General features: G+C 45.2%; 1 protein-coding gene and 2 long non-coding RNA genes across 3 annotated transcripts in view; 1 reads left to right on the top strand and 2 right to left on the bottom strand.

The window, feature by feature from the left end:
- ACADVL (acyl-CoA dehydrogenase very long chain) overlaps positions 1 to 13645 on the top strand; it is a 35027-nt gene extending 21382 nt beyond the window's left edge. The window contains exons 15-20 of the mRNA XM_081886828.1: positions 4053 to 4150; positions 6533 to 6605; positions 7608 to 7680; positions 9743 to 9815; positions 10886 to 10961; positions 11679 to 13645. Coding sequence (XP_081742954.1) covers positions 4053 to 4150; positions 6533 to 6605; positions 7608 to 7680; positions 9743 to 9815; positions 10886 to 10961; positions 11679 to 11816 — 531 coding nt within the window. The 3' untranslated portion in view covers positions 11817 to 13645. The remainder of the gene's footprint in view (positions 1 to 4052; positions 4151 to 6532; positions 6606 to 7607; positions 7681 to 9742; positions 9816 to 10885; positions 10962 to 11678) is intronic.
- Positions 1 to 26478, bottom strand: part of LOC309355948 — an 80680-nt gene that overhangs the window by 46249 nt on the left and 7953 nt on the right. The window lies entirely within an intron of this gene.
- LOC309355934 lies at positions 22498 to 24840 on the bottom strand. The gene is made up of 2 exons (XR_014162645.1): positions 23431 to 24840; positions 22498 to 23286 (listed from the first exon to the last, which is right to left on the bottom strand). It is a non-coding gene; the product is annotated as an uncharacterized lncRNA (long non-coding RNA).

Genomic DNA, 26478 nt, shown 5'->3' with positions numbered 1-26478 from the left:
ATTCCGTAAACTTTCCCCAGTCCTCAATGAATTTGTGATCTTTCTGATATCTAATTTTTCCAGTCATTTTATCCAATTCTGCATAATCCATAGGTTTCATTCTCCACTCAGTCAAGGTCGGTAGTTCCTCTTGTTTCCATTTTTGGGCCATTAGTATTCTTGCCGCTGTAACTGCATATTGAAATAGTTTATAATCACATCTTTTTATCTCTCTTCCTGTTATTCCTAACAAAAAGGCTTCTGGTTTTTTAACAAACGTATATTTAAACATATTTTTCAATTCGTTGTATATCATTTCCCAGAAACCCTTTGCCTTCTTACATTCCCACCACATATGAAAAAATGAACCTTCTTTTTCTTTACATTTCCAACACTTATTACATGTTTTATACATTTTTGCTAACTTTACGGGGGCAATATACCATCTGTAAACCATTTTCATAATATTTTCCTTTAACGCCATACATGCAGTGAATTTCATATTATTATATTATTATACATCAATTAAGATCACTTTGCACATTACAGTGGACACTCGGGTTGCGAACGTGATCCGTGCGGGATGCACGTTCGCAATCCGCAGCGGTGCGAGTTGCGATTCGGCACTTCTGCGCATGCGCAAAGTGTGATTTAGCGCTTCTGCGCATGGACGACCACTGAAACCCGGAAGTAACCTGTTCCGGTACTTCCAGGTTTCAGCACGTCCGTAACCCGAAAAAACCGCAACCTGAACTGTCTGTAACCCAAGGTATGACTGTACTAATAACATTTAACTTAGACAGTACATACAACACAACCAATACACACTACACAAATTACAACATAAACACACCAAACACACCCTTGACACTAACTTCCGATTCTTTTCATTGTGCTATATTACATTTTGTTAAACTATACGCATTTCATTGTCATTAGTTTCCATTTCTTCCAACTGATCTTATTATATACTTTCTTTTTTTTTCATGATTCATTCTGCTTCTGCCAGGAGGTTAGCATTATCACAGCAATTTCTAAAGTATTCTTTAAAAATTATCCAAACTTTATTAACTTTTTGTATTGAGTTTCTTCTTAATAAGAATAATAATAATAAGGCCCACCTATTCCAGCGTCCATCTTTGCAGAGGAGCCAGCCTGATGCCGCAGGGAGACAGACCCACAGGAAGGGTGTGAGGGCAGCCCCCCCCCTCTCTCTCTCTCTCTCTGCTTGTTTGGTTGATTTTTTAATATGGAGAGAGAGAGAGACAGACAGACAGACACACACACACACAGAGAGAGAGAGAGAGATATCACACTCTCCTTTATAAAATAAACAGCAGCTTATAGAAATTCATATCCTAAACAGTAAAAGCAGTGCTCCCAATGGCTAAAGTGGATTTCTTACAAAACAACCTTGCAGCTCCCTGTTGGCTAGTGTTTAAAGGTAAAGGGACCCCTGACCGTTAGGTCCAGTCGTGGCCGACTCTGGGGTTGCGGTGCTCATCTCGCTTTACTGGCCGAGGGAGCCGGAGTACAGCTACTGGGTCATGTGGCCAGCATGGCTAAGCCGCTTCTGGCAAACCAGAGCAGCGCACGGAAAGTCGTTTACCTTCCCGCCGGAGCGGTACCTATTGATCTATTTACCTATTTATCTAGTTATCTGATGTGCTTTCGAACTGCTAGGTTGGCAGGAGCAGGGACCGATCACCCCGTCACGGGGATTCGAACTGCCGACCTTCCGATCGGCAAGTCCCAGGCTCAGTGGTTTAACCCACAGCGCCACCCGCGTCCCTAGTGTTTAAGCTGTGAGTCATAGCTGTTCACAGACATCTCCTCCCTCCGTGAGTGTGGCTTAATCATCTTTAGAAGCCACATCCTGTGGCTGTAAGTTCCATGGGTTAATTTTGCCTTTCAAATTAAAAACAGAACGTTTTTTTTGCTTGTTTTTCTATCTGCTTTTTGAAACCACGTGTTCAAATGCTGCCACAGTTCCTGGAACCAGAACCGCTTCCTGGAAATGAACACGGGCACACAAAACCCCTCACTGTCACTGCCTGTCAACTGTGCCTACCACACAGGGTTGTTGTGGGCATTCGGTGAGGGTGGGGGAAAGCATGTCAGTGCTGCCTTGAGTTCCTTGGAGAGAAGGTGGCATGTTGTTGTTGTTTAGTCATTTAGTGGTGTCCGACTCTTCGTGACCCCCTGGACCAGAGCACGCCAGGCCCTCCTGTCTTCCACTGCCTCCCGCAGTTTGGTCAAACTCATGCTGGTCACTTTGAGAACACTGTCCCACCATCTCGTCCTCTGTCGTCCCCTTCTCCTTGTGTCCTCCATCTTTCCCAACATCAGGGTCTTTTCCAGGGAGTCTTCTCTTCTCATGAGGTGGCCAAAGTCTTGGAGCCTCAGCTTCAGGATCTGTCCTTCCAGTGAGCACTCAGGGCTGATTTCCTTCAGAATGGAGAGGTTGGATCTTCTTGCAGTCCGTGGGACTCTCCAGAGTCTCCTCCAAGGTGGCATATCAGTGCAATAAATATTAAAGAGTACACATGTATTCTGGGGGGCTTCGCTATTCTGGACCAAGTGGTGTTTCTGAGCCATCACCAAGGGATGCCCTATCTAGAGCGTGTCACAGTAGTCTAGACACATTTTTGCTACCTTTTAACTAGCCCTCAAAGCCTGGAATCCACATGACTTTTCTTTTTTCTTTTTTCTTAAAGTTTTTATTCAAAATTTCAGCATAACAATTTATCAAAAACATATCATCCTGATTCACCCCCCCATTTTCCCCTCCCCCCCTCCCGAGAAAAAGAAAAGAAAAACCACCCTCCCTCCCCCCACTCAGACTTCCCTCAGCTCCTCTCTCTGGTTTTTCAGCACATGTTATTATTGTTGGAATTCTGCCTGGGTCAGAGGAATGTGCCTCAGCGCAGGCACCGGCAGATATTCCTTGTCGACCTCCCCGCTGCAACTCCCGGCAGATAAGCAGGCGAGGTCTCGGCGATTCTTCCCAGAAGTGTGAGAAGAACACACCGTTCATTCTCTCTCTCCCCTTGGTATCCCCAGGGAGGGGAAAGAAGCAGACAGAAATCTATTTACACCCTTTATTTCTCTCTTACATCAGTACAGAGAAACATGTCTTCACTCGACAGCGGTAAGAATAAACTCCACCCATGTACTTCCAGTACGGGTCATATGACACACACACTGAGCTAACATCCGGTGCTCAGTACAGAATGGACTGCCCCTTTGTTTCCATGGCAACAGTCACAAACATCCTGTTTGGCTTTCCAGCCACAAGCAGCTGACTGAGCTGCTAGAGCCTTTGCTTGCTGCTGCATTGGTGCTTAATGGCAACAATTATCTGTATATTATAAAATAGTAAAGGTCCTTAAATTATCTGTCTTTATATCATCCATAATAAATTTGTGTATGTTTATTCAAAACCTGCAAAGGAGACTAACTTTGCTAAAGGTTCCCATTCTTTGAAATCACAGTTGTCCTTATCACACAGTTTGTATGTCAATTTCGCCAATTCCGCGTAGTCCACCAGTTTATCTTGCCACCGTTCTTTTGTCGGGATTTCTTCCTTCTCCCATCCATGTGCTATTAAAACTCTGGCTGCCGTTGTCGCATACATAAATACCGTATTTTTTCCTCTATAAGACTCACTTTTCCCCTCCTAAAAAGTAAGGGGAAATGTGTGTGCGTCTTATGGAGCGAATGCAGGCTGCACAGCTATCCCAGAAGCCAGAACAGCAAGAGGGATTGCTGCTTTCACTGTGCAGCGATCCCTCTTGCTGTTCTGGCTTCTGAGAGTCAGAATATTTTTTCTTCTTGTTTTCCTCCTCCAAAAACGAGGTGCGTCTTGTGGTCTGGTGCGTCTTATAGAGCGAAAAATACGGCACGTTCTTCAATTTCCTTGAAAGGTCTTTTCCTACAATCCCTAACAGAAATGCTTCAGGCTTTTTGTTCAAATGTTAGTTGGAACATTTTCTTCAATTTGGAATCCACCTGACTTTTCAATATAACCACTCCCTCGTGCTGACCTCTCTTCTCCTCTTTCCCTACCCCAGAACGCCGGGAACGAGCTCCGTGGGTTGCAGCGTGCCATCAAGAATCCTCTGGGAAACGCTGGGCTCATAGTCAGCGAGGTTGGGAAGCGAGTCCGCAGGTATGGATCCCCCAAGGGTTGTGGGGCGCGGGTGGGCATACGACAGAATTAAAGCCATGCAATTGTTGTGCATATCCCCATCCCTGAGCGGGAAGACAGTGGTGCCTCGCAAGACGAAAAGAATCCGTTCCGCGAGTCTCTTCGTCTTGTGGTTTTTTCGTCTTGCGAAGCAAGCCCATTAGCGGATTAGCGCTATTAGCGGCTTAGCGGGCTTAGCGGATCAGCTGATCCGCGGCTTAGCGGATCAGCTGATAAGCGGCTTAGCGGATCAGCTGATAAGCGGCTTAGCGGATCAGCTGATAAGCGGCTTAGCGGATCAGCTGATAAGCGGCTTAGCGGATCAGCTGATAAGCGGCTTAGCGGATCAGCTGATAAGCGGCTTAGCGGATCAGCTGATAAGCGGCTTAGCGGATCAGCTGTTGAGCGGCTTAGCGGATCAGCTGTTGAGCGGCTTGGGGAAAAGGGGGGGGGGAACCCCGCAGGAACTCGCAAGACATTTTTGTCTTGCGAAGCAAGCCCATAGGAAATTCGTTTTGTGAAGCACCTCCAAAACGGAAAACTTTTTCGTCTAGTGGGTTTTCCATCTTGCGAGGCATTCGTCTTGCGGGGCACCACTGTAAGTTTCGGGGTTCCAGCAATGCACCCTGGGGTGGTTTCCTTTGAACGAGGCCACTGGAGGCTAGTGATCTACCGTTTGGTCTACTCCAATGCACTCTACATGGGGCTGCCCTTGGAGATGGGCTGCAGCTAGCTCAGAATGGGGCTGCTAAGGGGCAACATGATGGGGCCATGGACCGCCATTTTTTTTAAAGCACAGGGCTGGGTGCCAGTCAGCTGGCAAGCCCAGTTCAAGGTGGAAATGCTAGCTTCTAAAGCCGTAAATGGCTTGGGACCCAAGTACTTAAGTGAGTGCCTTTCCCTCAATATCGACCCCTTCTTGTTAATTTTTCTCACTTGATTTTTAAAATTCCTTTTTTGTAAGAGCTTTTTGAGGGCTTTTCCTGTCAGGTGGTTTATACAGTGGTACCTCGGGTTACATACACTTCAGGTTACAGACGCTTCAGGTTACAGACTCCACTAACCCAGAAATAGTGCTTCAGGTTAAGAACTTTGCTTCAGGATGAGAACAGAAATCGTGCTCCGGTGGCGTGGCAGCAACAGGAAGCCCCATTAGCTAAAGTGGTGCTTCCGGGTAAGAACAGTTTCAGGTTAAGTACGGACCTCCGGAACAAATTAAGTACTTAACCCGAGGTACCACTGTAAATTTTATTAAATAAACGACAACAATAGCTGCAGATTCTTTGTGGCATACAGTTTTAATTACAACTGTATCCAGGGGGGGAATAGGCAGAGTAGCTGCAACTCTTAACTAAGGTGTCCAAGTTTGCTGCCTTTCCACCAGATTCTGGGGGACATGACCAGCCCCTCCAATGCTGTTAGCTCCCCCCCTCTCTCTCTGTGACTGCAAAAGCTGTCAAGTCAGTTGTTCTCTTTCACACATGCAGACACCTCGAGTGACATCCCCTCCAGCCAGGGGACAGTGGGGCAGAAAGGCTTGCCCCCCCCTTTTGTCAGGCTGGCTGTCACCTTTCTCCTGCTCTCTAGTTTCCATGGCAATGTGTTGCCCCCAATTTATATAACAAATGGGATTTTTAGCAGACCTGACCAGGGCTGTTTAAGTAAATGAAACGAAGTAATGTGACCTAATTTGACCATTTATCTCTCTCCCCTGCCACCCCGGAGGATGCGTATGAGGAGATGTGTCCATAAAATGGTTCCTCCCCCCCCCCATTTACCTGTGATTCCTGCATTTCAGGGGGGTTAAACTAGATGACTCCATGATTCTTCAGGCCCCGGCTATCTGGAAACTGGAAGTTACATTGCCTCTGAATATGGACGCCCCACATTCAGCTTTCATCACCTCCTCCTCCTCTTCCTTGTCCAGTGAATCTGTTTTAATCCTTGCCTCTCTTTTTTCTTCATTTTCTCTCAAAGCAATCTGGACAGGTGGCGGCTGTCCCTTCCGCCTTGTGGCAGTGAGTTCCATAAGTTAGTCACGTGTTGCATGACCGAAACAAATAAACTCCAACCGCCCTTTTGTCGTCCTTATAAACGCCAGCTACCTTCTGCCGAACCAACCTTGAGTTTTCGGTAGATGGAGGAAAGAGAACCATTTCTCTCTCTCTGTCCGTCATTCCACATCATTCATGATTTTTGTAAGCCTGTCTGGAGTTCTGGTTTGAGTCATTCTCTCATTGTGTGTCTCCCCCTTCCTGATAGGCACTGTTCTGAAAGCATTTTATTTTAAGGGCTCTCCTTTTTTCTATACCTTCTCTTGCCCTAAGAATCATGCCCTCTTTGTCTTCCTCCTGCTCCTTTCAGGAAAGCCGGTTTAGGAACGGGGATAACCTTGAAGTCCGTAGTGCACCCAAGTCTGGACTCCAGCGGTGAGCGGGTAAGTGGTGGCCTTTTTGGATTCTCTGCACTTTGATCGATTGCATCGTTATCCCAACTTTTCCTCCTCCAGTTTGCTCAGGGTAGTTCTCCTCCTCCTCCTCCTCCCTTTGAACCCCACAGCAACCCTGTGATGTAGGTTAGGCTGAGAGAGGCAGTGACTTGGGCCCCTAAGGTGAGCCTGTGAGGTTCGCGGCTGAGCAGGGATTCGAACCCTGATCTTACCCAGGTCCTAGCCCGGCACCCTACGCCACACTAGCTCTCCACTTACCTTTTGAAGAGCCAAGCAGGATTTATTTCTTATTTTTATTTTTTTTGCACAGATTTACATTCCACTTTCCTAATGACATGGGTTTTTTTGGGTGGGGCGAGGGTTTACATTGATTTTTGAGGATGAATACTAGAGAGCAAGTTGCAAGCATGTTGAAACAGGTTCTGAAGCAACATTGGCAAAACCAGTGTAACAAAATGCAAATTTACCCCCCTCTCTCTTTTTGCCTTGCTTACGCAGCTAATTTTGATGAATACTGTACTTTATAAACTGCATAGAGATTTCCCCCCCAGCAGTATACAGTAGCAGCCAGAATTGTGGAAGCCTTCTGGAAAAAGTTTGTTTCCAAGGTTTGATGGCTCATAACACCTGATTGGCTCTCTAAACACTCATGTTCATTGGCTACTTTCAAATGAAGATAATTTTATGGTATTATTAAAAAAAAAAAGTGGTGTTATGAGCCATCAAACCTCAGAAATAGACTTTTTCCAAAAAGTTCCCGCAATTTTATCTTGCTAAATAAACAAAGCACTAAACCGGAGAGAGTTAGTCATATTCAGACATGTATTCTTATTTAAAAAACAAAACAAAACCTGTGGATTTTATCTATATTTTGACAAATATGCTTGGAATTGTGAGGGGGGGTGTGTCTGATAGAGAGAGGGGAACTTTTAGTTGCCTCCTCTGCATGGCTTTTGGCTGCCATATTCTCAACCCCTTCCTTCCTTTTAGGCAGTACGGGCGATCGATCTTTTTGGTGCTGTTGTAGAAGAGAAGATTCTGAAACACGGCAAAAAGATCATTGGTGAGTGTGTGTTTTTTAATAGCCAAAATGGCACCATCCGTGCTCTTTCGGTTAGTTTTTTCAAATTATTACAGTGGTGCCTCGCAAGACGAAATTAATCCGTTCCACGAGTATCTTCATCTTGCGGTTTTTTCATTTTGCGAAGCACGGCTATTAGCGGCTTAGCGGCTATTAACGGCTTAGTGGCTTTAAGAAAAAGGAAACAAACTCGCAAGACGTTTCGTCTTGCGAAGCAAGCCCATAGGGAAATTCGTCTTGCGGAAAGACTCAAAAAAAGGAAAACTCTTTCGTTTTGCGCCTTTTTTGTCTTGCGAGGCATTCGTCTTGCGAGGTACACTGTACTTCATTTGATAATGTATGTGAACCAGAGAGAACAATGATGACAACAGGGCAAAGATGAAAAGGTGGAAAAGCAAAACTGTAAAATAGGCACGTACAATGAATGCAGTTGCACATGAGTTAAGATAACAAAGTCCAAGTGAAGACTATCAACATTTATCAGTTCATCAAACAGAGTTCCAGATTGCCTTGGAAATGTTGGTTCCGCTGTATATGTCATAAAGGGATGGCAAACCATATAAAAGGGGTCTGTAGGTTCTAGTCCTCGTCAAAATCTCAAAATTACGCATAATTTTCTTTATGATAGCTGTGAATGAGTAGCGCCAAGTTTCCAGTGTAAGATTTGGGGCAATTTCTCATTGAGTTGCAATTACTATTCATGGATCATATCAGTTCTTTTTACAGCCAGGATCATATCAGTTCTTTTTACAGTATATTTGCATTGGTCTCTTCAAAAATATTCAGTAATGTTAATTTTGGACAACATGCAGTATTGTTTCTGTAGTGATATTTATCATTTCGGTCAAAATTATATTCCAAAAATCTTGCACCAACTGAAGTTTCCACCACAAATGAAAAGTTTGCCAAGTCTATTGCAACCCCTCCAACAATTAGATGATACAGAAGAAAACATTTTTGACATTTACGGAGGAGTGCAATACCACCTGTGTAGTAATTTTAAGGAGTTTTCCCTAAGAAAACTGGAAACATTCCCCCCCCCAATCCCTGCAAAGAATTTGAATTCCAATATCCAGTTCCCATACCTTTTTAAGGGGTTCTATAAATCTGTCATCAAAGCTAGTTTTAATCCCATTAAATTAAAGCGCAAAAGAGATGAACAACCCCAGATTCTTTAGCTACACTTGCAGGGGTGCAGTGGGGGGTAGAGCATAATGACAGCCCATCAGCTGGATCAGACCACAAGGCCCACTTTGGCCAGCATCCTGTTTTCACAGTGGTCACCCAGATGCACCCAGGTCCTGCCTGCGGACTTCCAACCAGATGCCTTTTGGATGTCTGCAAGCAGGATCTGAGCAGAAGAGCCCGCTCCCCTCCTGAGGTTTCCAGAAACTGGTACAGTGGTGCCCCGCAAGACGAATGCCTCGCAAGACGGAAAACCCGCTAGACGAAAGGGTTTTCCGTTTTGGAGGTGCTTCGCAAAACGAATTTCCTATGGGCTTGCATCGAAAGAAGAAAATGTCTTGCGAGTTCCTGCGGGGGTTTTTTCCTCCCCCCCCTTTTTCCTAAGCCGCTTATCAGCTGATCCGCTAAGCCGCTTAACAGCTGATCTGCTAAGCCGCTAAACAGCTGATCCGCTAAGCCGCTTATCATCTGATCCACTAAGCCGCTTAACAGCTGATCCGCTAAGCCGCTAAACCGCTAATAGCGCTAAGCCGCTAATGGGCTTGCTTCGCAAGACGAAAAAACCGCAAGACGAAGAGACTCGCGGAACGGATTATTTTCGTCTTGAGAGGCACCACTGTATTCAATAGCATTTTTATCAAATATTGAGGGTAAGCAACTGGAGAGGAGCTGTTAGTTTCATGGAATCCTTGCAGGAGCAGCAGGAATGAGGTGGCTTCTTATGAGAACCCAGCTGCTCACTATTGGGAACAGGATGCTGTGCTTATCTCCATTCACCCCTCTCTGGCTTCCTGGTATAACTGCTGGTATCTGTTTTCTCTCTCTCTGCTCTTCTCCCCACCCTTCCCACAAATCCCAGATGAACAATTCGTGTTGAAACGCATCGCTGACAGTGCAATTGATTTGTACGGCATGGTCGTGGTGCTCTCCAGGTAAGGCCTATTTTCCAGGAACATAGGAAGTTGCCTTATTATATACTGAGTCACACCCACTGATTCATTTCTATTGTCCACCTTGACTTGGAAACGGCAGCTTTTCCGAGTTTCTGGTGGGAAGTCTCTACCAGCCCTCGCTGGCGATGCCACGAGGGATTGAACCAGGAATCTTTTGCATGCAGTCAGATATGCTCTCCCACTGAGCTATGATCCCTTCCCCTCTTCTGGTTGCCCCGTGGATAAGTCCCCCACCCCAGATCCCATTGGCAGGCCATGTCCTAGAACCTTAGAATTGTAGAGTTGATAGGGACCCAAGGGTCATCTAGTCCAGCCCCCTGCAACGCAGGAAATCTCAGCCTTCAAGAAAGCTCCTTTCTGCAGAGCTCTGGGGTCAGTTTTCTCCCCTCCCCAAAACAAATTCTCTCTTTTTTAAAAAAAAATATTTTTTATTAATTTTCAATACATCACACTCATACACATTTTATCTGATTTTAACAAAATTCAAATTTTGGTCTTCCTTTGGCTTCTCTGGTAATCATCCATTTTTACCATTCAATACACATTTATTTCATTATATTGCCATTTATCTTCCCTCATTTTTTCTATTTCCTTTAAACAATACCTCTTAAAGTTTTACAGTGCTTCTTGAAACCCCACTAGCGTTGTTTGTACCTCACATATATTTTTCCGATATTCTACAAATTTCCCCCAATCTTCGGTGAACTTTTGGTTTCAAGTATATCTTATTTTCCCGGTCAGTTTATCAAGTTCCGAGTAGTCCGTTAGTTTCATTCTCCATTCTTGGATTGTCAGTATTTCCTCTTGTTTCCATTTTTGGGCCATTAAAATTCTTGCTGCTGTAACTGCGTACTGGAAAAGTTTACAGTCTTTTCTTCTTATTTCTTTTCCTGTGATCCCTAAAAGAAAAGCTTCTGGTTTCTTAACAAAGGTGTATCTTAACATCTTTTTCAATTCATTATATATTGCCTTCCAGAAGCTCTTTACCTTTTTACACTCCCACCACCCCCAAAACAAATTCTCATGCCTTTTCTGTCTTTCCCTGGTAGGGCATCCCGGTCCCTGGAGCGTGGAGAACCCACAGCCCAGCACGAGAAGATGCTTTGCGACACCTGGTGCATTGAGGTAAGGAGCTCCTCTGTTTTTGCTTTGCATGAGAACAGCCATTGTGTTTTTTAGACCCAGACGTGGCTCCCTGTTTTATGTGATCTCTGCCCAGAAATCAGTGGTGCATGCTTCACTCTTGGGGCTGTGATTGTATTACTCATTTATTTAAAGCATTTTTTTTTTAAATCCCACTCTTGGATGACCCTTTGAGTGGCTTATGAATGTAAACTTATAAGGCAGTGCCTGTCTCGCTCCCTCCCTGTGAGGTTATAGGGAACCAGGCAGAGGGCCTTCTCAGTAGTGGCACCTGCCCTGTGGAACAGCCTCCCATCAGATGTCAAGGAAATAAACAACTATCTGACTTTTAGAAGACACCTGAAGGCAGTCCTGTTTAGGGAAGTTTTTAATGTTTGATGTTTTATTGTGCTTTTAATTCTGTTGGGAGCAGCCCAGAGTGGCTGGGGGAACTCAGTCAGATGGGTGGGGTATAAATTATTATTATTATTATTATTATTATTATTATTATTATTATTATTATTATTATTATTACAATTTAAAAGTCATAGCACAAAAGGAAAATGGGTCCGGAGGGAGGAAGAAAAAAACAAACCCTGAGGCACAATAATTACTTTAAGCAAAGGTGTGTGTGGCGCATCAAAGAGAGTGGAGACTTGGTACTATGTGCTGAGACCTCCACCATTTTTATGCTCTATGTCTCTTTCTTCCCCCAATCAGGCCTACAACCGCATCACTCAGAACCTGACCTCCCTGCGTTCCGACAACACGCGCCACTTCTTCAGGAACCTCCGGGGCATCTCCAAGGCGTTGGTGGAGAACGAAGGGGTGGTTTCTCACAACCCTCTGGGCATCTGAGGCGCGCCAGCTGTTCCTGAAGCTGCCTCCTACACCCTCTTTGCCCCCACCCTAAGAGATGTAACGATTAGAGTCTGCAGATTCAGAAAGGGGGGGTCAACCGTCCGTAGCTCCTTCCCCCTCCTAAGAGAAATATACCTCTTTGCTTTATAAATGCCTTAATGGACTCCTGTGCGTTTTGGCAGGGTACGTGAAGACTAGAGTATGATCTCAGAATTGTAGAGTTGGAAGGTACCCACAAGGTCATTCAGTCCAACCCCCTGCAATGCAGGAATCTCAGCTATTCTTGTGCTCAAGTAGTAGGTCGAATTTTGAGGGAGTGGGGAGAGGCTTTCATTTGAATTCTGTATTTGGCTTCCTTTGAGAGTGTGGCAAATCTTCCCCTCCACGCATGCGCACCGTGACCTTAGCGAAGACTCTTCTCCCGTCCCCAGTGCAATTATCATAAATTCTGAGGTCAGAATTCTCTGAATCGCAAAAGGGGACCAGACTCCTAAATCCAGCTGCTTGCCTATTTCATTGGCGTCCCAGAATTCACGAGCCACTTGAGTTGGAAAGTTTAGCTATAAATCAGCGGCATGTATAAAGCCCTCTGCCTCTGATTGCTGTATTTTCTGCGGGAGAAAAAACCTATTAAATTGCATCGACAAATCTGAAGAGCTGCTGAAGTGGGATAGATTTTTCAGAGAAGCTGTCCAGTGTAATGCACGTGTTGACATCAGAAGAGCCCTGCGGCTGGATCAGGCCCACCTAATTCAGTGTCCTGTTCTCACAGTGGCCAACCTGGTTCCCCTGTGGGAATCCCAGAAGCTGTATGCAGACATGCTTTTGCCACTTGCGATTCCCAACAACTGGTGTTCCAAAGCAATACTGCCTCCGACAGTGCAGTTAAAGCATAAGAAGAGCCTGGTTGCTGGATCAGGCCAATGGCCCTTCTTGTCCAGCATCCTTTTCTCACAGTGGCCAACCAGGTGCCCTAGCAGGCAGGGCCTGAATGCAACAGCAGTGCTGGCCCCATTTTGTGACTCCCAGCAGCTGCCTCCAACCGTGCATGTAGATAGAACATAAACCATTGTGGCTAGCAGCCGTTTGATAGCCTTTACCTCCAGGAGTTTGTCTTGTCCTCCTGTGAAGCCATCATAGTTGGTGGCTACCCGCTACCTCCTTGTGGGAACGAACTTTGCAGTTTAACTTATGTTAAATGAGAATTTCCTTTTATCCGTCTTGTTGATTTAAAAATAGTCGCTGACACACATGCAGCAAATTAAGAGAAAGTGGAAGGCAGCACATTGGATAGCAGAGCATGGGTTTTTAATACCCAGCCTGCAAGGCTTTTTACAGAAAAAGGGGGCTGGTGGGCGTTTATAGTGGCAGAGGAAAACACGTCTTGCCAACTGGGCAGTTTCTGTGACGTTCCTGGGGTGGAAGGGATTTGAGCCACTGGGGGAAAGGATTGTAAAATAAGTAGCAGAAGTGCCCTCATCCCACCCAGAATGCCAAGTCTTGTATTTTTGGTTGTATAATATACACATCTTGGCCTCCCAGCGCTCATGTTAACTTCTTACCTCTCTTTCTCATCCAAAATTGGGTTGAAGTTTGGCACTTGTTGGAAGTAAGAGTCTTGGAATTTAAGTCTGATGTTGCCCATGTCATTTAAAGGGGGGAAAGTTGTCACAGTTGAAATGCAATGTTGGGGGAGTGGGCCATCTCAAGCAACTTTTCCCCCTTTTGGATCTGCTGTACTAATGATTGTTGTCAACATTCCCACTTATGGATGCCATCTGATTGTAAGTGTTTTATGAACAGTGTTATTAAACATGTGAAACTGAGCTGCTGTATGCTTGATGTAACTTGTCACGCGACAGACATTTCTAAAAGGAACTCTCGGCCGTGACATTTTTAAAACAACCTCCCTTTTGAAAACAATTCCAGAGCCTGAGTATTTTGCTGGATCTCAAGCCTTTCGTGAAACTTTCGCCTGACTTTTTATGATCTGGGATGTGTCGAGCTGCAGGTTTCAAAAGGGGCCTGACCAATACTACATCTCCCAGAATGCCCTTGGGGAAGGGGTTAGAGTTTGCAATCTGTCCTGCAAATCTTTTAAGCTGGCAGCTGTTTGGGAGAGAGATTAGGAGATTAAGGTTGTACATGTACAAACTGCCTCCGAGATGCCAGTGAAAAGGCAAGGTAAGACGGCCGTCCTGTCGTTTGTTTTTATTCCTTTTGGTGAATGCGCCCCTCTCCCGTGGAACGTATTCAGGGTGCTGGCTTGAGGGGAAGGGTGGTTGCTCCATTCTAGGGCTATAAATCTTTAATCCGTTTTCCAGTTCCTGTTTTGTGCACACACACACTTCCTCTTAGGCTAAAAGGTGCAGGGAGAAATCCTCCCCAAGCGTGATCGGCTAATGTAGGCTGGCCGCGCTCTTTCACTGCTCTTAGTCTGGGGCGAGAGAGAGGTGGTCATTCTGCTGCCCATTTTGGCACTGCGGGTTTGTTGATTGAAACAGACGCCTCTTTCGTAAGGGTTATGGAGCAGGCTGGTGGCAGAGTTACTCCGTGGTAGAGCATCCCCTTTGCATGCCGGATTGCCGGAAGGTCGCAGGTTCGGTCCCAAATGGTGTTTCCAGTTAGGGCAGAGAATGAAATGAAATCGGAGAATGAAATCTGGAATCCAGGGGAGCCTCTGCTAGTCAGTGTGGACAATATGGAGCTAGATAGACCTCAGTGATCTGATGTGGTAGAAAGCAAATTCCTGTGTTCCTATGAGATGAATTACGAATAACCGTATTAAGTTTGCCTTGGCAATATGTCAAGTTGAAAAGCCATACAGAAAAATATATTGGGAAATGCTGTATATCAGTGGTAGAGCTCCTGCTCTGCATGCAGAATTTCCCAGGCTTCTCCAGGTAGGGCTAGGAAAAGCTCCTGCTTGAAACCACTGTCACTGAGTCTTTAGGCAGTACTGAGCTGCATGGTCCAAGGACTTTGCATGATACAATTTTATATTCTCTTGCACTCAGTTAATTCACTGAAGAGTGGGTGAGGGGTTGAGTCTGTGTCTGCTGGGATGTTTGCAACAGAAAGGTGTTTGCCCCGTGAAAATGGTATCACTTCTGGGAGGGGGTCGTAGCCCAGTGGTAGAGTATCTGTAGTGCATGCAGAGCATCGCAGATAGGGCTGGGATTTTCCCCTGCCTGAAACCCTGGAGATGCGCTGCCAGTCAGTGTAGACAATACTGAGTTGTTGTTGTTGTTTAGTCGTTCAGTCGTGTCCGACTCTTCGTGACCCCCTGGACCAGAGCACACCAGGCCCTCCTGTCTTCCACTGCCTCCCGCAGTTTGGTCAAACTCATGCTGGTCGCTTCGAGAACACTGTCCCACCATCTCGTCCTCCGTCGTCCCCTTCTCCTTGTGCCCTCCATCTTTCCCAACATCAGAGTCTTTTTCAGGGAGTCTTCTCTTCTCATGAGGTGGCCAAAGTCTTGGAGCCTCAGCTTCAGGATCTGTCCTTCCAGTGAGCCCTCAGGGCTGATTTCCTTCAGAATGGAGAGGTTGGATCTTCTTGCAGTCCATGGGACTCTCCAGAGTCTCCTCCAGCACTAGAATTCAAAAGCATCCATTCTTGGGCGATCAGCCTTCTTTATGGTCCAGCTCTCACTTCCATACATCACTACTGGGAAAACCATGGCTTTTACTATACAGACCTCTGTTGGCCAGGTGATGTCTCTGCTTTTTAAGATGAATACTGAGTTAGATAGGCCAATAGTCTGTATAGAGCAGCTTCTTAGGTTTCCCTGTGTGTGCATGTGCATTGGGGTGTCTGAGCACTTGTTTTGAGTATGTTTATGTTGCAGGGATCCATAATTTGGATAGCGCTGAGGTGCTGTTGTGCACCGTGCAAGACTGTACATGGAATGAGGAACAGAGGCATTCTTACACCAGCCACATTGTCAATTTATTTTCTGGGGCTTCTGAATAGCAGTTGCTGGAAGAAGCCTCAGGAGGGAAGAGAGCTCTTGTGCTTGGATCCCGCTTGCGGGTTTCCCTCCAGGCATCTGGTTGGCTGCTGTGAGAACAGGATGGTGGAACAGGATCTATTGGACTGATCCAACAAGGATCAGACAGAAGTGAGACTCTGATCCAATTGACTTGGGAACACTGTGTGAACAGAACAGGTGAAGTGTCTCTGTGTTACGCATTGTGCAACAAAGCAATGCAGCCACATTTCATAGAATTGTAGGGCCCTCCTTCCAGGCTGATGCAATACATTTCCAGAATATGCATGAATAAATGCATATTTCCTATCCCTAATCTATTTATTTTAAATGGGGAGGCTTGCATACCTTCTTGCGGAGGGGAGCAAGGCTTCCCTTAACCAAGACCAAAGGAATACAAACTGCACATGTGCAGAAATGCTCTTGGTTATTTTGCATGTCCTGAGGCTGAACCATGACAATAGAAACTTGTCCCAGGACTCTGGGCTAACTCAAAACTTGGCATGCAGAACAGAAGATCCCAGATTCAACCCCCAGCAACACCTCCAGGTAGGGCAGGGAAAAATTCCATGTCTGAAACTATGGAGAGTCACTGCTAGTCACCTCCTTACATCCCTAGCCAATTAATAACTTGGACAGGCCTAAATGCACTAGAGTAGAGGGCGCATATTTATAATTTTAAGAACGGCCACTGCTCTGGAGTAGGCTAAAGGAGCCTTGTCCCCCCAGTGCTCTGTCTCCAACACTGGATACAGCTTTAGGGGCCTCGGGATGAACAAGAACAAGTCCACGTGCTGCAGTGTCTTTGCGGCTATTGCCAGGTGCATGGTGCATCCCTGACCTTGGTAAGCCGGGAGAAATTGAGACGTCCATATTTTTGTAGAGCATTTATAAACCTTCCGCCAAAAGGTTCCTACAGTAGTGTACAGAACCAGAAGAAAGGCGCTTCCTGCCTGCAAGCTTGTAAACTGCAAGACACAACACACAAGGCAAAAAAGTTGGGGAGGGAGGAGGGGAAAAGCAAGCTCAGGTAGCAGTCCTGGTTCTTATAATGGGGTCATATAGTTCTGGCTATGCAGATTCTGGGCATCTTGAAGAGCAAATCCTCCCTTAAATAATTCCTTTGCACCCCACCCCTAGTGAGATTTGGGAAAACAGCGGGTGCTGATATATTGGGGGGGCATGAGGGCAGGGCTGCCACAACAACAGATACCTTTGCTCAGACAGCTGATCTGGGGGCAGGTGAAATCACTGCTTTTTTCTGGGGGGAAGCAGGGATATGCATACCCCTAAACATTTTGTACTTTTGTCCATTTACTGTATTTATTTTCCCCGATTTGGTGATTTTCCTGAGTCAAAATGAGAGTGCTCCTAAAGTTTTTTTATTAGAAAAAAAGGACTGGGTGAAATCCTTGCAGGACTGATTGAGTCGCTGCTCTCCCTCGTGGATTGTGCCTGGGGTGACTCTCAGAAAGCAACATCTGAATGTACGCAAACTGGTTCCATTTAAAAACATCTGTGCTTGATGATACGAAATGTTCTGCCTGTAATGAAGACTGGTGAAAATGTTGTGTGATTTTGCACTTAACTAGCAGTGGCATATATGCAAATAATGTGTCATGTGTCTTACCAGACTTTATACCCCAAGCTGGTCCCCTCCAGATGTTTTGGACTACAGCTCCCATGCTGGCTGGGGCTGATGGGAATTGTAGTTTAAACATCCTCAGATAGTGGAGAAGGCTGGTCCTACCATTAGTGTGACCTGTTGCTTAAGGTGAGGAGAGCAATTGTGTTGTTTGATCTATTTCTCTCCTGCTTTTCCTCTCCAAGGAGCCCTAGTGACAAGCAACGAAATAACAACACATTTTTTAAGATAAAAAGCAATATTAAAAACATTGGAGGAAGGACCCACGTAGCTGGTGGGTTGTTCCTCATGCAGGTAACAACTTAGTTTGTAGCATTGTTACCAGAACAAACTCTAAAAAACTCTTAGCTCAAAAGTTGGTGAACAAGATGTTATAAGAAAGGTTACAGAAAATGGTGCAGAGCATTTCCTTCGCTCCTCAGAGTTCTGTAGGGTTGCCACATTTTAAAAAGTGAAAATCCTTTTTGTTGACCTTTTTTTTCCAGTTTTGACCAAAGTCGTTGAACTTTTTTTTGCAAAATCTCTGGGGGGAAAATACATTTTAGAGCTATTCTTAAGGAAATTACCGTATTTTTCGCTCTATAGGACGCACCCGACCATAGGAGGGGGAGAACAGGGAAAAAAAACATTCTCCCCCTCTCTGCTCAGCGTCCCTTCAGTGAAGCGGCAGGAGAAACGGAGCCCCTTCCATTTCTCCTCCCGCTTGGCTGAAGGGGCGCTGCGCAGAGAGGGAAAACTGTGCAGCACCTCTCCAGCGAAGCGAAGCCTGGAGAGCAAGAAGGATCAGTGTGCACCGACCCCTCTACCTCTCCAGGCTTCAGGCGGCTAACCTGTCCTCTCCTCCTTCAAGGATACCCTAAAACCTGTGTAAGTCACCCCCCAGGCCTCAAAACTGCAAAATTACTTTTCTCTCTTCTAAAAATCCACAGCCAAAATTTTCCTCTGCTTTTTCACAAGATGCTGTTGCAAAGGCAAAATGTTACTTTTATCAGTACGAGAGAGCTAATGAATAGACTCTGTCAGAGCAAGCCTGAGAACTGACTCTTATCTCATTTGGTTGTAAGACATCTTGAACACACTGAACCGTGAGACTCCTCGACCCCCTTGGCTTCTCACCCCCTCTCCTGGGAAGGGCGCCAAGAGTCCAAAAGAGTCCCAAGACAGGAGCTTTCTGTTCATGCTCAGGAAACTCAACTTGGGGCAGGACTCTTGAGGAGGAGCTAAAGGTAAGGGAACTGAAGGGGAATATCACAGAATCATAGAGTTGGAAGAGACCACCAGGGCCATCGAGTCCAACCCCCTGCCAAGCAGGAAACCCCATCAGAGCACTCCTGACATATGGTTGTCAAGTCTCTGCTTAAAGACCTCCAAAGAAGGAGACTCCACCACACTCCTTGGCAGCAAATCCCACTGTCGAACAGCTCTTACTGTCAGGAAGTTCTTCCTAAGGTTTAGGTGGAATCTTCTTTCTTGTAGTTTGGATCCATTGCTCCGTGTCCGCTTCTCTGGAGCAGCAGAAAACAACCTTTCTCCCTCCCTCCTCTATGTGACATCCTTTTATAGATTTGAACATGGGACGCAGGTGGCGCTGTGGGTTAAAGCCTCAGCGCCTAGGACTTGCCGATCGAAAGGTCGGTGGTTCGAATCCCTGCGGCGGGGTGCGCTCCCGCTGCTCAGGTCCCAGCGCCTGCCAACCTACTCCGGGTGCAAGTAGATAAATAGGGACCGCTTACCAGCGGGAAGGTAAACGGCGTTTCCGTGTGCGGCTCTGGCTTACCAGATGCAGCTTTGTCACGCTGGCCACGTGACCCGGAAGTGTCTCCGGACAGCGCTGGACCCTGGCCTCTTAAGTGAGATGGCCGCACAACCCCAGAGTCTGTCAAGACTGGCCCGTATGGGCAGGGGTACCTTTACCTTTACCTTTATCATATCACCCCTTAACCTCCTCTTCTCCAGGCTAAACATGCCCAGCTCCCTTAGTCGTTCCTCATAAGGCATCGTTTCCGGGCCTTTGACCATTTGGGTTGCCCTCCTCTGGACACGTTCCAGTTTGTCAGTGTCCTTCTTGAACTGTGGTGCCCAGAACTGGACACAGTACTCCAGGTGAGGTCTGACCAGAGCAGAATACAGTGGCACGATTACTTCCCTTGATCTAGATGCTATACTCCTATTGATGCAGCCCAGAATTGCATTGGCTTTTTTAGCTGCCGCGTCACACTGTTGGCTCATGTCAAGTTTGTGGTCAACCAAGACTCCTAGATCCTTTTCACATGTACTGCTCTCAAGCCAGGTGTCACCCATCTTGTATTTATGCTCTGTGCAAATGGCTGTGACCTCGTGCTTGTTTTGTGAATCTATCACACTTGCTCCTTCTACCACCCGGATGGTAGAAATAAAGCTTTTTCTCTGAAACTATTCCTTGAGTGTCTGTTGACTCCCATTTTCCCCGTCCCAGGTGCAAAGCTCCTCTCACCCAAGGCTAAAAAGGCTACATCCTAAACTGTCCTCTCCTCCTTCAATTATTCTTGTAAATGTCTGCTAGGTGATATAGCCTTTGTGCTGTGTGATGTGATGGAATAACGGGTGATAAACCAAGGAAATTAGTGGGGTTGGGGACAATATGCCTACTTTTTCTTTCCATGCCTCAAAAATGGATAGTGTAAACCTATTTAGTGTTGTGGGGAGGTTTTTCCCAGCTTGTTTTGGAGGAAGGGATATGCAGCAGGGGTGTTTTCAATTGTATCTAACTCCAACTGATCCAACTGTCTCCTAGAATGTATGTTATGATGCGTGTTTGGTTGCCAAGGTAGTAGTATTCTATATTGTGAATTCCCCATCCTTAGTCTGAGGTTGAGAAGAGACCTGAGACCTGTTCTTTAAGTTTTGTACGATAAAATGAGTGGTTGTAATTTGTTCGGCCACATATTAAGATGGTTTGGTAGATGGTGGAATGAAAGGGTTGAGAACGGGTAGGTTAATTTTGGAAGGGTGATCGTTTTGATCGTGGCTATTTTATCTGAGAAAGTGAAGTTAGTATTGTTCCATCATCTCAGGTCTTTGTTAATTTGTCACCACGGGGATTTTTAATTATGGAGGTCTAATTTGTTGAGGTTTCTGGATATTTGAACCCCTAGGTATCTGAATTTGGTACAACAGAGTTTTATCTTTATTTTATATAATTTGGGATATGAGAGAGTGTTGAAACACATTGCCTCAGATTTAGCAAACTTCACTTGTTGGCCTGACACCACGGCAAAAGTGTTGAGTTCTTTGGCTAGGTGATTGCTGTATTAATAGGGTATGTTGTCGTGACCATTAGGCCTGCAAAGAGTGCTAGTTTATATGTTTTACCTTTTATTTGCACTCCCTTGATATTAGGGGCTGCCCAGAGTTGGATTGCTAGAGGTCCTAGGGCCACAGGGCCACAATGCATAGGAAGGGAGGCAGCAGGTTTCTCTGTTTGTGCCTCTTTGGATTGCTATAGTGTTAGAGTCCATATTGTTTTGTTGTTGTTTAGTCGTGTCCGACTCTTCGTGACCCCCTGGACCAGAGCACGCCAGGCACTCCTGTCTTCCACTGCCTCCCCCAGTTTGGTCAGACTCATGCTGGTAGCTTCGAGAACACTGTCCACCATCTCGTCCTCCGTCATCCCCTTCTCCTTGCGCCCTCCATCTTTCCCAACATCAGGGTCTTTTCCAGGGAGTCTTCTCTTCTCCTGAGGTGGCCAAAGTCTTGGAGCCTCAGCTTCAGGATCTGTCCTTCCAGTGAGCACTCAGGGCTGATTTCCTTCCGAATGGAGAGGTTGGATCTTCTTGCAGTCCATGGCACTCTCAAGAGTCTCCTCCAGCACCAGAATTCAAAAGCATCAATTCTTTGGCGATCAGCCTTCTTGATGGTCCAGCTCTCACTTCCATACATCACTACTGGGGAAACCAGAGCTTTAACTAGACGGACCTTTGTTGGCAAGGTGATGTCTCTGCTTTTTAAGATGCTGTCTAGGTTTGCCATCGCCTTTCTCCCAAGGAGCAGGCGTCTTTTAATTTCGTGACTGCTGTCACCATCTGCAGTGATCGTTTGTCTTTGTCCATGGAGTTTTCTTGGCAGGGATACTGGAGTGGCTTGCCGGTTCCTGCTCCAGGTGGATCACGTTTGGTCAAAACTCTCCACTATGACCTGTCCATCTTGGGTGGCCCTGCACAGCATAGCTCATAGCTTCTCCGAGTTATTCAAGGCCCTTCGCCATGGCAAGGCAGTGATCCATGAAGGGGTCCATATTGTTACCGGTAGCTAAAATCTGCACTTCCGACTTGGGTTGCCATATGTCCGGATTTTCCCGGGCATTTTTAAAAAGCGAATTCTGCCCAGACACTGTTTGTGACGGTCAAATCCTGGCTATGTTGGACGTATGGCAACCCTAGAGTTCTGTGTAACATAAAAGCTTGGGAACACAGGGAGTTGCCTTATACCGAGTCAGGTCATTGGGGTCAGTATTGTCAACACTGACTGGCAGCACTGCCTCTCCGGGGCATTTTCCCCAACCCTATCTGAAGATGCTATTGAGAACATTCTGCATGCAAAACACAGGCGTGCTCTCACTAGGCTACAACCCTTTCCGTTACTTAAAACAAAAGAAAATAAATGAGCTTATAGGCTAAATGAAAGAGTTCTTTCTCTCAGCGACTTCACAGGGTCTCAGGAACTGGGAATGCCAAAGTCTTATTTTGCTCTGCCCTCTTGATTCAAAATGGCTCCCAGCCTTCAGACGACAGGAACCCTCATGCTGAATTTGGTGAGGAGGGGTGTCTGAGCCTACAAAGGAGACACCCCCCCCACCAAGCTAGGGCTTCAACCTGACCCAGACCTGCATCATTCTTTTTATTGGGGGGTGCTTAACTAGGGTTCGTTTGGTCAGCCATCTTGATTCAAAATGGCACCCGCATCAAAGCGTCTACAGCGTCCGCCAAGCCCACGTCAGGAAACCTCGTGGCAAGTTTGGCAATGGCAATCTCGAGAGGCAGCCGGACCTACACCCCCAAAAAGGAGGGCAAAGTCAGGTCAAAAGTCGGTGTGCTGAATCAAAATGGTGGCCGGTGCCGAAACCACTTTCCAAAATATATATTGTGATAGGAATTTTGAGGTCTTAGATATATGGTAATATTCATAACTGCACATACATAGATCAGCACAGGAAGGCCAATCTGAAGCCATTTTGATTCCTAAACTGAGCAAATGTTTTCGCTGCAAGGTCAAAGTGGGAAAGCCTCTCCATTGTCTCTTTCCTCACAAATCCTCTCTTAAGGGCACATTTAAGATATGAATAGGGTGTGAGCCTGTGACCTGGCCCAGGAACTAAGTATTTATCACTACAAAAGACTGGCCAGGCTCCCCAGGCAATCCGATCAAGTAACCTGCCAGAAAGGAGATAAACAAAGACAGGAGAAAAAACATTCAAATTTCTGTTTAGACCACCTTTTTTGTGATGTAGGTGTGATGTATCTGGGGGGTTGTCTTAGCTTACACCCCTTCTGTGATGTATGTATGATGTTTCTGGGGGTGGTCTTGATCTACAGGGTGGCAATTTCAAAAGTCTTTATAAGGCCTTGCACGCCATTTTTCTGGGATTCTCTTCTCTCCTGTGGGTGAGGGGAGCACCCTGTTGCAACAGATCAATAAAGATCAAGCTTACTAGCTTTTTTGCTTCTCAATATTCTCTGGTTGGCCTCTGTTATTCTCTCCTACCAATAGGGAACCTATGTAAGGACTCTATATGGGCTCTTGGATACCCCATAAGGGAAAAAGGGCAATTTTTGTTTACAACAATATTAGATAGACTAGACAGAACAGTCTTTCCCAACCTTGGCCCTCCAGCTGATTTTGGACTACAACTCCCATCATCCCTAGCTAGCAAGGGGAGTGGTTAGGGATGATGGGAATTGTAGTTCAAATACAGCTGGAGACCCAAGGTTGGGAAACACTGAGATAGAAGATGAATGTGAGAGGGATGGAATGTTGGAATGTGCTGTGTGCTGATTGGCTGAGGGTGAAGGGTGACAGTTGGAACAGGTGTGTGTGACAGTTAACGGCAGTTGGGTTTTGGCGGGAAAAGGAGAAGGGGGTAGAATAGGCAGGATAGGAATAGAAGTTTAAGCACTTGTTATAAAATGCTAAGTATCCAGACATTTATTAAAAGCATCATGTAAGACCCTGTTATATCCAGCTTTTATTTATGCTTTTATTTTTTATTGTTACATAATGAGCATTGCCAAAAACCCAAAAAGTGTCTTACCTCATACCACACGCAAACAATAAATTGTGAGAGAAAGGCATGGCAACACACCTATATAAACCAAGACATCCATATTTCCCGAGCTGGAGTGGATGGTGAATGTCAAGCCTCTTAAGTCAGAAGCACAGGAAATAAAATATCACCAGATGACTTAAAATTGTTCTGGGTCCTCCATCCCTCTAGAGACAACACATAAATTGTATATTTCTACACCCCCCCCCCCGAAAAAAGACAAATGTAATCTGCTTTGAGGCGTTTTGCTTTTCCTTCCAGTCAAGCACTGTGTAAATTTCATAAAATAAATAAATTAAATGTATTTTTCCCCCCAAGGCTTTCTATGGCTGGGCTATTGAAACCCTAGCTGCAGCAAAATCCATGTCAAACGTCCTTTAGAGCAACACGCTTTCATGTTATCAGCCTGCACAGTCAGCCATGACAGTTGTGGGGAGGCTTAAACAGGGGATTTCATTATTTTATATATTTCTTGATACACCTGAGACCATTGGTTGGTATACCTGAGACAAGATTTGATGGCAAAAATGAAGATTTCTTGCTCAAACTGCCTCATGTTTGGCCAGGCTATCTGGGCTGTGGCAAAGACAGTCAGAGATAGTTTGTATTGATTGATTGATTGATTGATTGATTGATTGATTGTCACTCAGAAATAAGTGCATCTTACATAGTAGCAGTGGAATTCCAATAGTGAGATGGCTCGAGATGTTCTATAAGCCCAGAGCGGGCAGCCCCATGAGGCAAAAAGGAGCCATGGGGAGTTGAGAGAACTATTCATCAAGCAAAATAGGATGGGTAATTTGAATTAAAGCACCCTTTTGCCACCCATGAGGCAAGGTGGGGTGACTGCCTCAGGGGGCAGGATCCACTGAGACAGCAGTTCCCGGTGTAGATCTTTATTCCCCCATTGTTCCTTGTGTTGATCTTCACTCCCCTGGCGGGGAAGGGACACCATTTTGTGGTTCATGTATCTTCATACATTCACTTGAATGCACAAGGTCCCTTCTCCCCGCCCTCCATGTCTTAGACTGAAGAGAGAGAGGTCACCTCCATCCCCTTTTTGCTCGTTCTCCACACGCCATAAATTGTGTGTGGGTGAAGACTGTAAGATTATGTTACCTCACACTTCTTATGGACTATCATCGTTCTAATTTAAGATAACGTACCCACAACATTTCCTTTTTTATATATATACATTTATAATTAGTTTTTTAACATATTGCTTTCAACAGTAATTAAACATACTTTTACATCTTACTCAATTTTTTTTTACTTCCATCAATCCTGTCTGAAAATTTTCCAATCTAATCTCTTAGTATGCATTTCTTATCTTCCCTATTACATTTCAAACTCATAACCAATATCACTTTTTATACTTTGTAACACTTCGTATATTTCTCCTTATAAAACTTCTTGTAGTCCTACTAGCGTAATTTGTTGACTACAGTCGCTCTTCAAATAATTCATATACTTCTTCCAAGCTTCTGTAAATCTCTGGTCCCGCAGGTTTCGAATCCTTCCTACCATTTTGTCAATTTTGTCATTTTGTTCCCACAACATTTCCAATGCACAACGAATGGGACAGTCTCTATGGGGCATCTCCCTCTGAATTTTTCATATATTTGATTTTTTTTTAAAGTAAGGCTCCAGTCCCTTTGAAGCATTCAGGTGCAGTAGCCTCCCCAGCTATACCCAGCGATAGACAAAATGCAACACAAAACCAATAAAACTGCATTAACATAAACAGAAATTCAGTAATAAAGAGAGTGCAATCTTGTGGGTCAGGGAAAAGCTAGTAAAAGGACATGTCTTCAGACAAATGTTTCTGAAACAATTAACAGATGATTCTTTATGTACGCTGCTCTCCATAGGCAGCTGGCTCAGCACCATTTATTTTGTTATTTTCCAACATTTAAACCCCAGCTTTCTATAAAATATTCAAGGCAGTTTATAATTTAAAAATGAAGCTATCTTTCACCATGGCAGCGTCTACACTCTGGATCTCCTTGCCCATTGATATGTGTTGAAAATTCATAAGAACATCATAAGAACATATTATTAAGAGGTTAAAATCACTCCAGAATGCTGGGGAATTGTTTAAAAACAGTGTTAAAGCTCAAGTGGAGTTGTATACTGCAGGTCAGGAAAGGTACCATGACGGCTAAGAGGTCGCCAATGTGGTTAACAAGCAGAATCAAAGAAGCTATTAGAGATAAGAAGGCTTCCTTCAGAAAAAAATGAAGTCTTCAAAATTAATAAAACAAAAAGGAACACAAGCTTTGGCAAAAAAAAAAGTGCAAGCAGACGGTAAGGGCTGCTAAAAAAAAAAGATTATGATGAGCACATTGTTAAAACTATTAAGACAAACAAGAAGTTGCTTAAATACATTAGCAGTAGGAGGGGGGAAAGTTTAGACCATTGGATGACAAGGTAGTCAAAGATGTCCTAAAGGAGGATAAGGAGATTGTGGAGAAGCTGCATATCTTCGCAGAGGACGATATAGGGCATATCTTGACGCCTGAACTAGTTTTTTCAGGAAGGGAGACTGAGGAACTGAGGAAGGTAATACAGTAGTGATGAGAGATGAAGTTCTGGGCCTAATAGACAAATTAACAGCTGACAAATAGTCAAATCTGGTTGACATCCATCCACCCAAGAATTCTGAAAGAACTCAAATTGTTGATCTAACAAAAATATAGAGCTTGTCTCCCAGATCTGCTTCCAT

This window comes from Podarcis melisellensis (assembly GCF_964234715.1).
Source record: "Podarcis melisellensis genome assembly, chromosome: 13".
Lineage (NCBI taxonomy): Eukaryota > Metazoa > Chordata > Lepidosauria > Squamata > Lacertidae > Podarcis > Podarcis melisellensis.
This window is presented reverse-complemented; position numbering and strand designations above follow the sequence as displayed.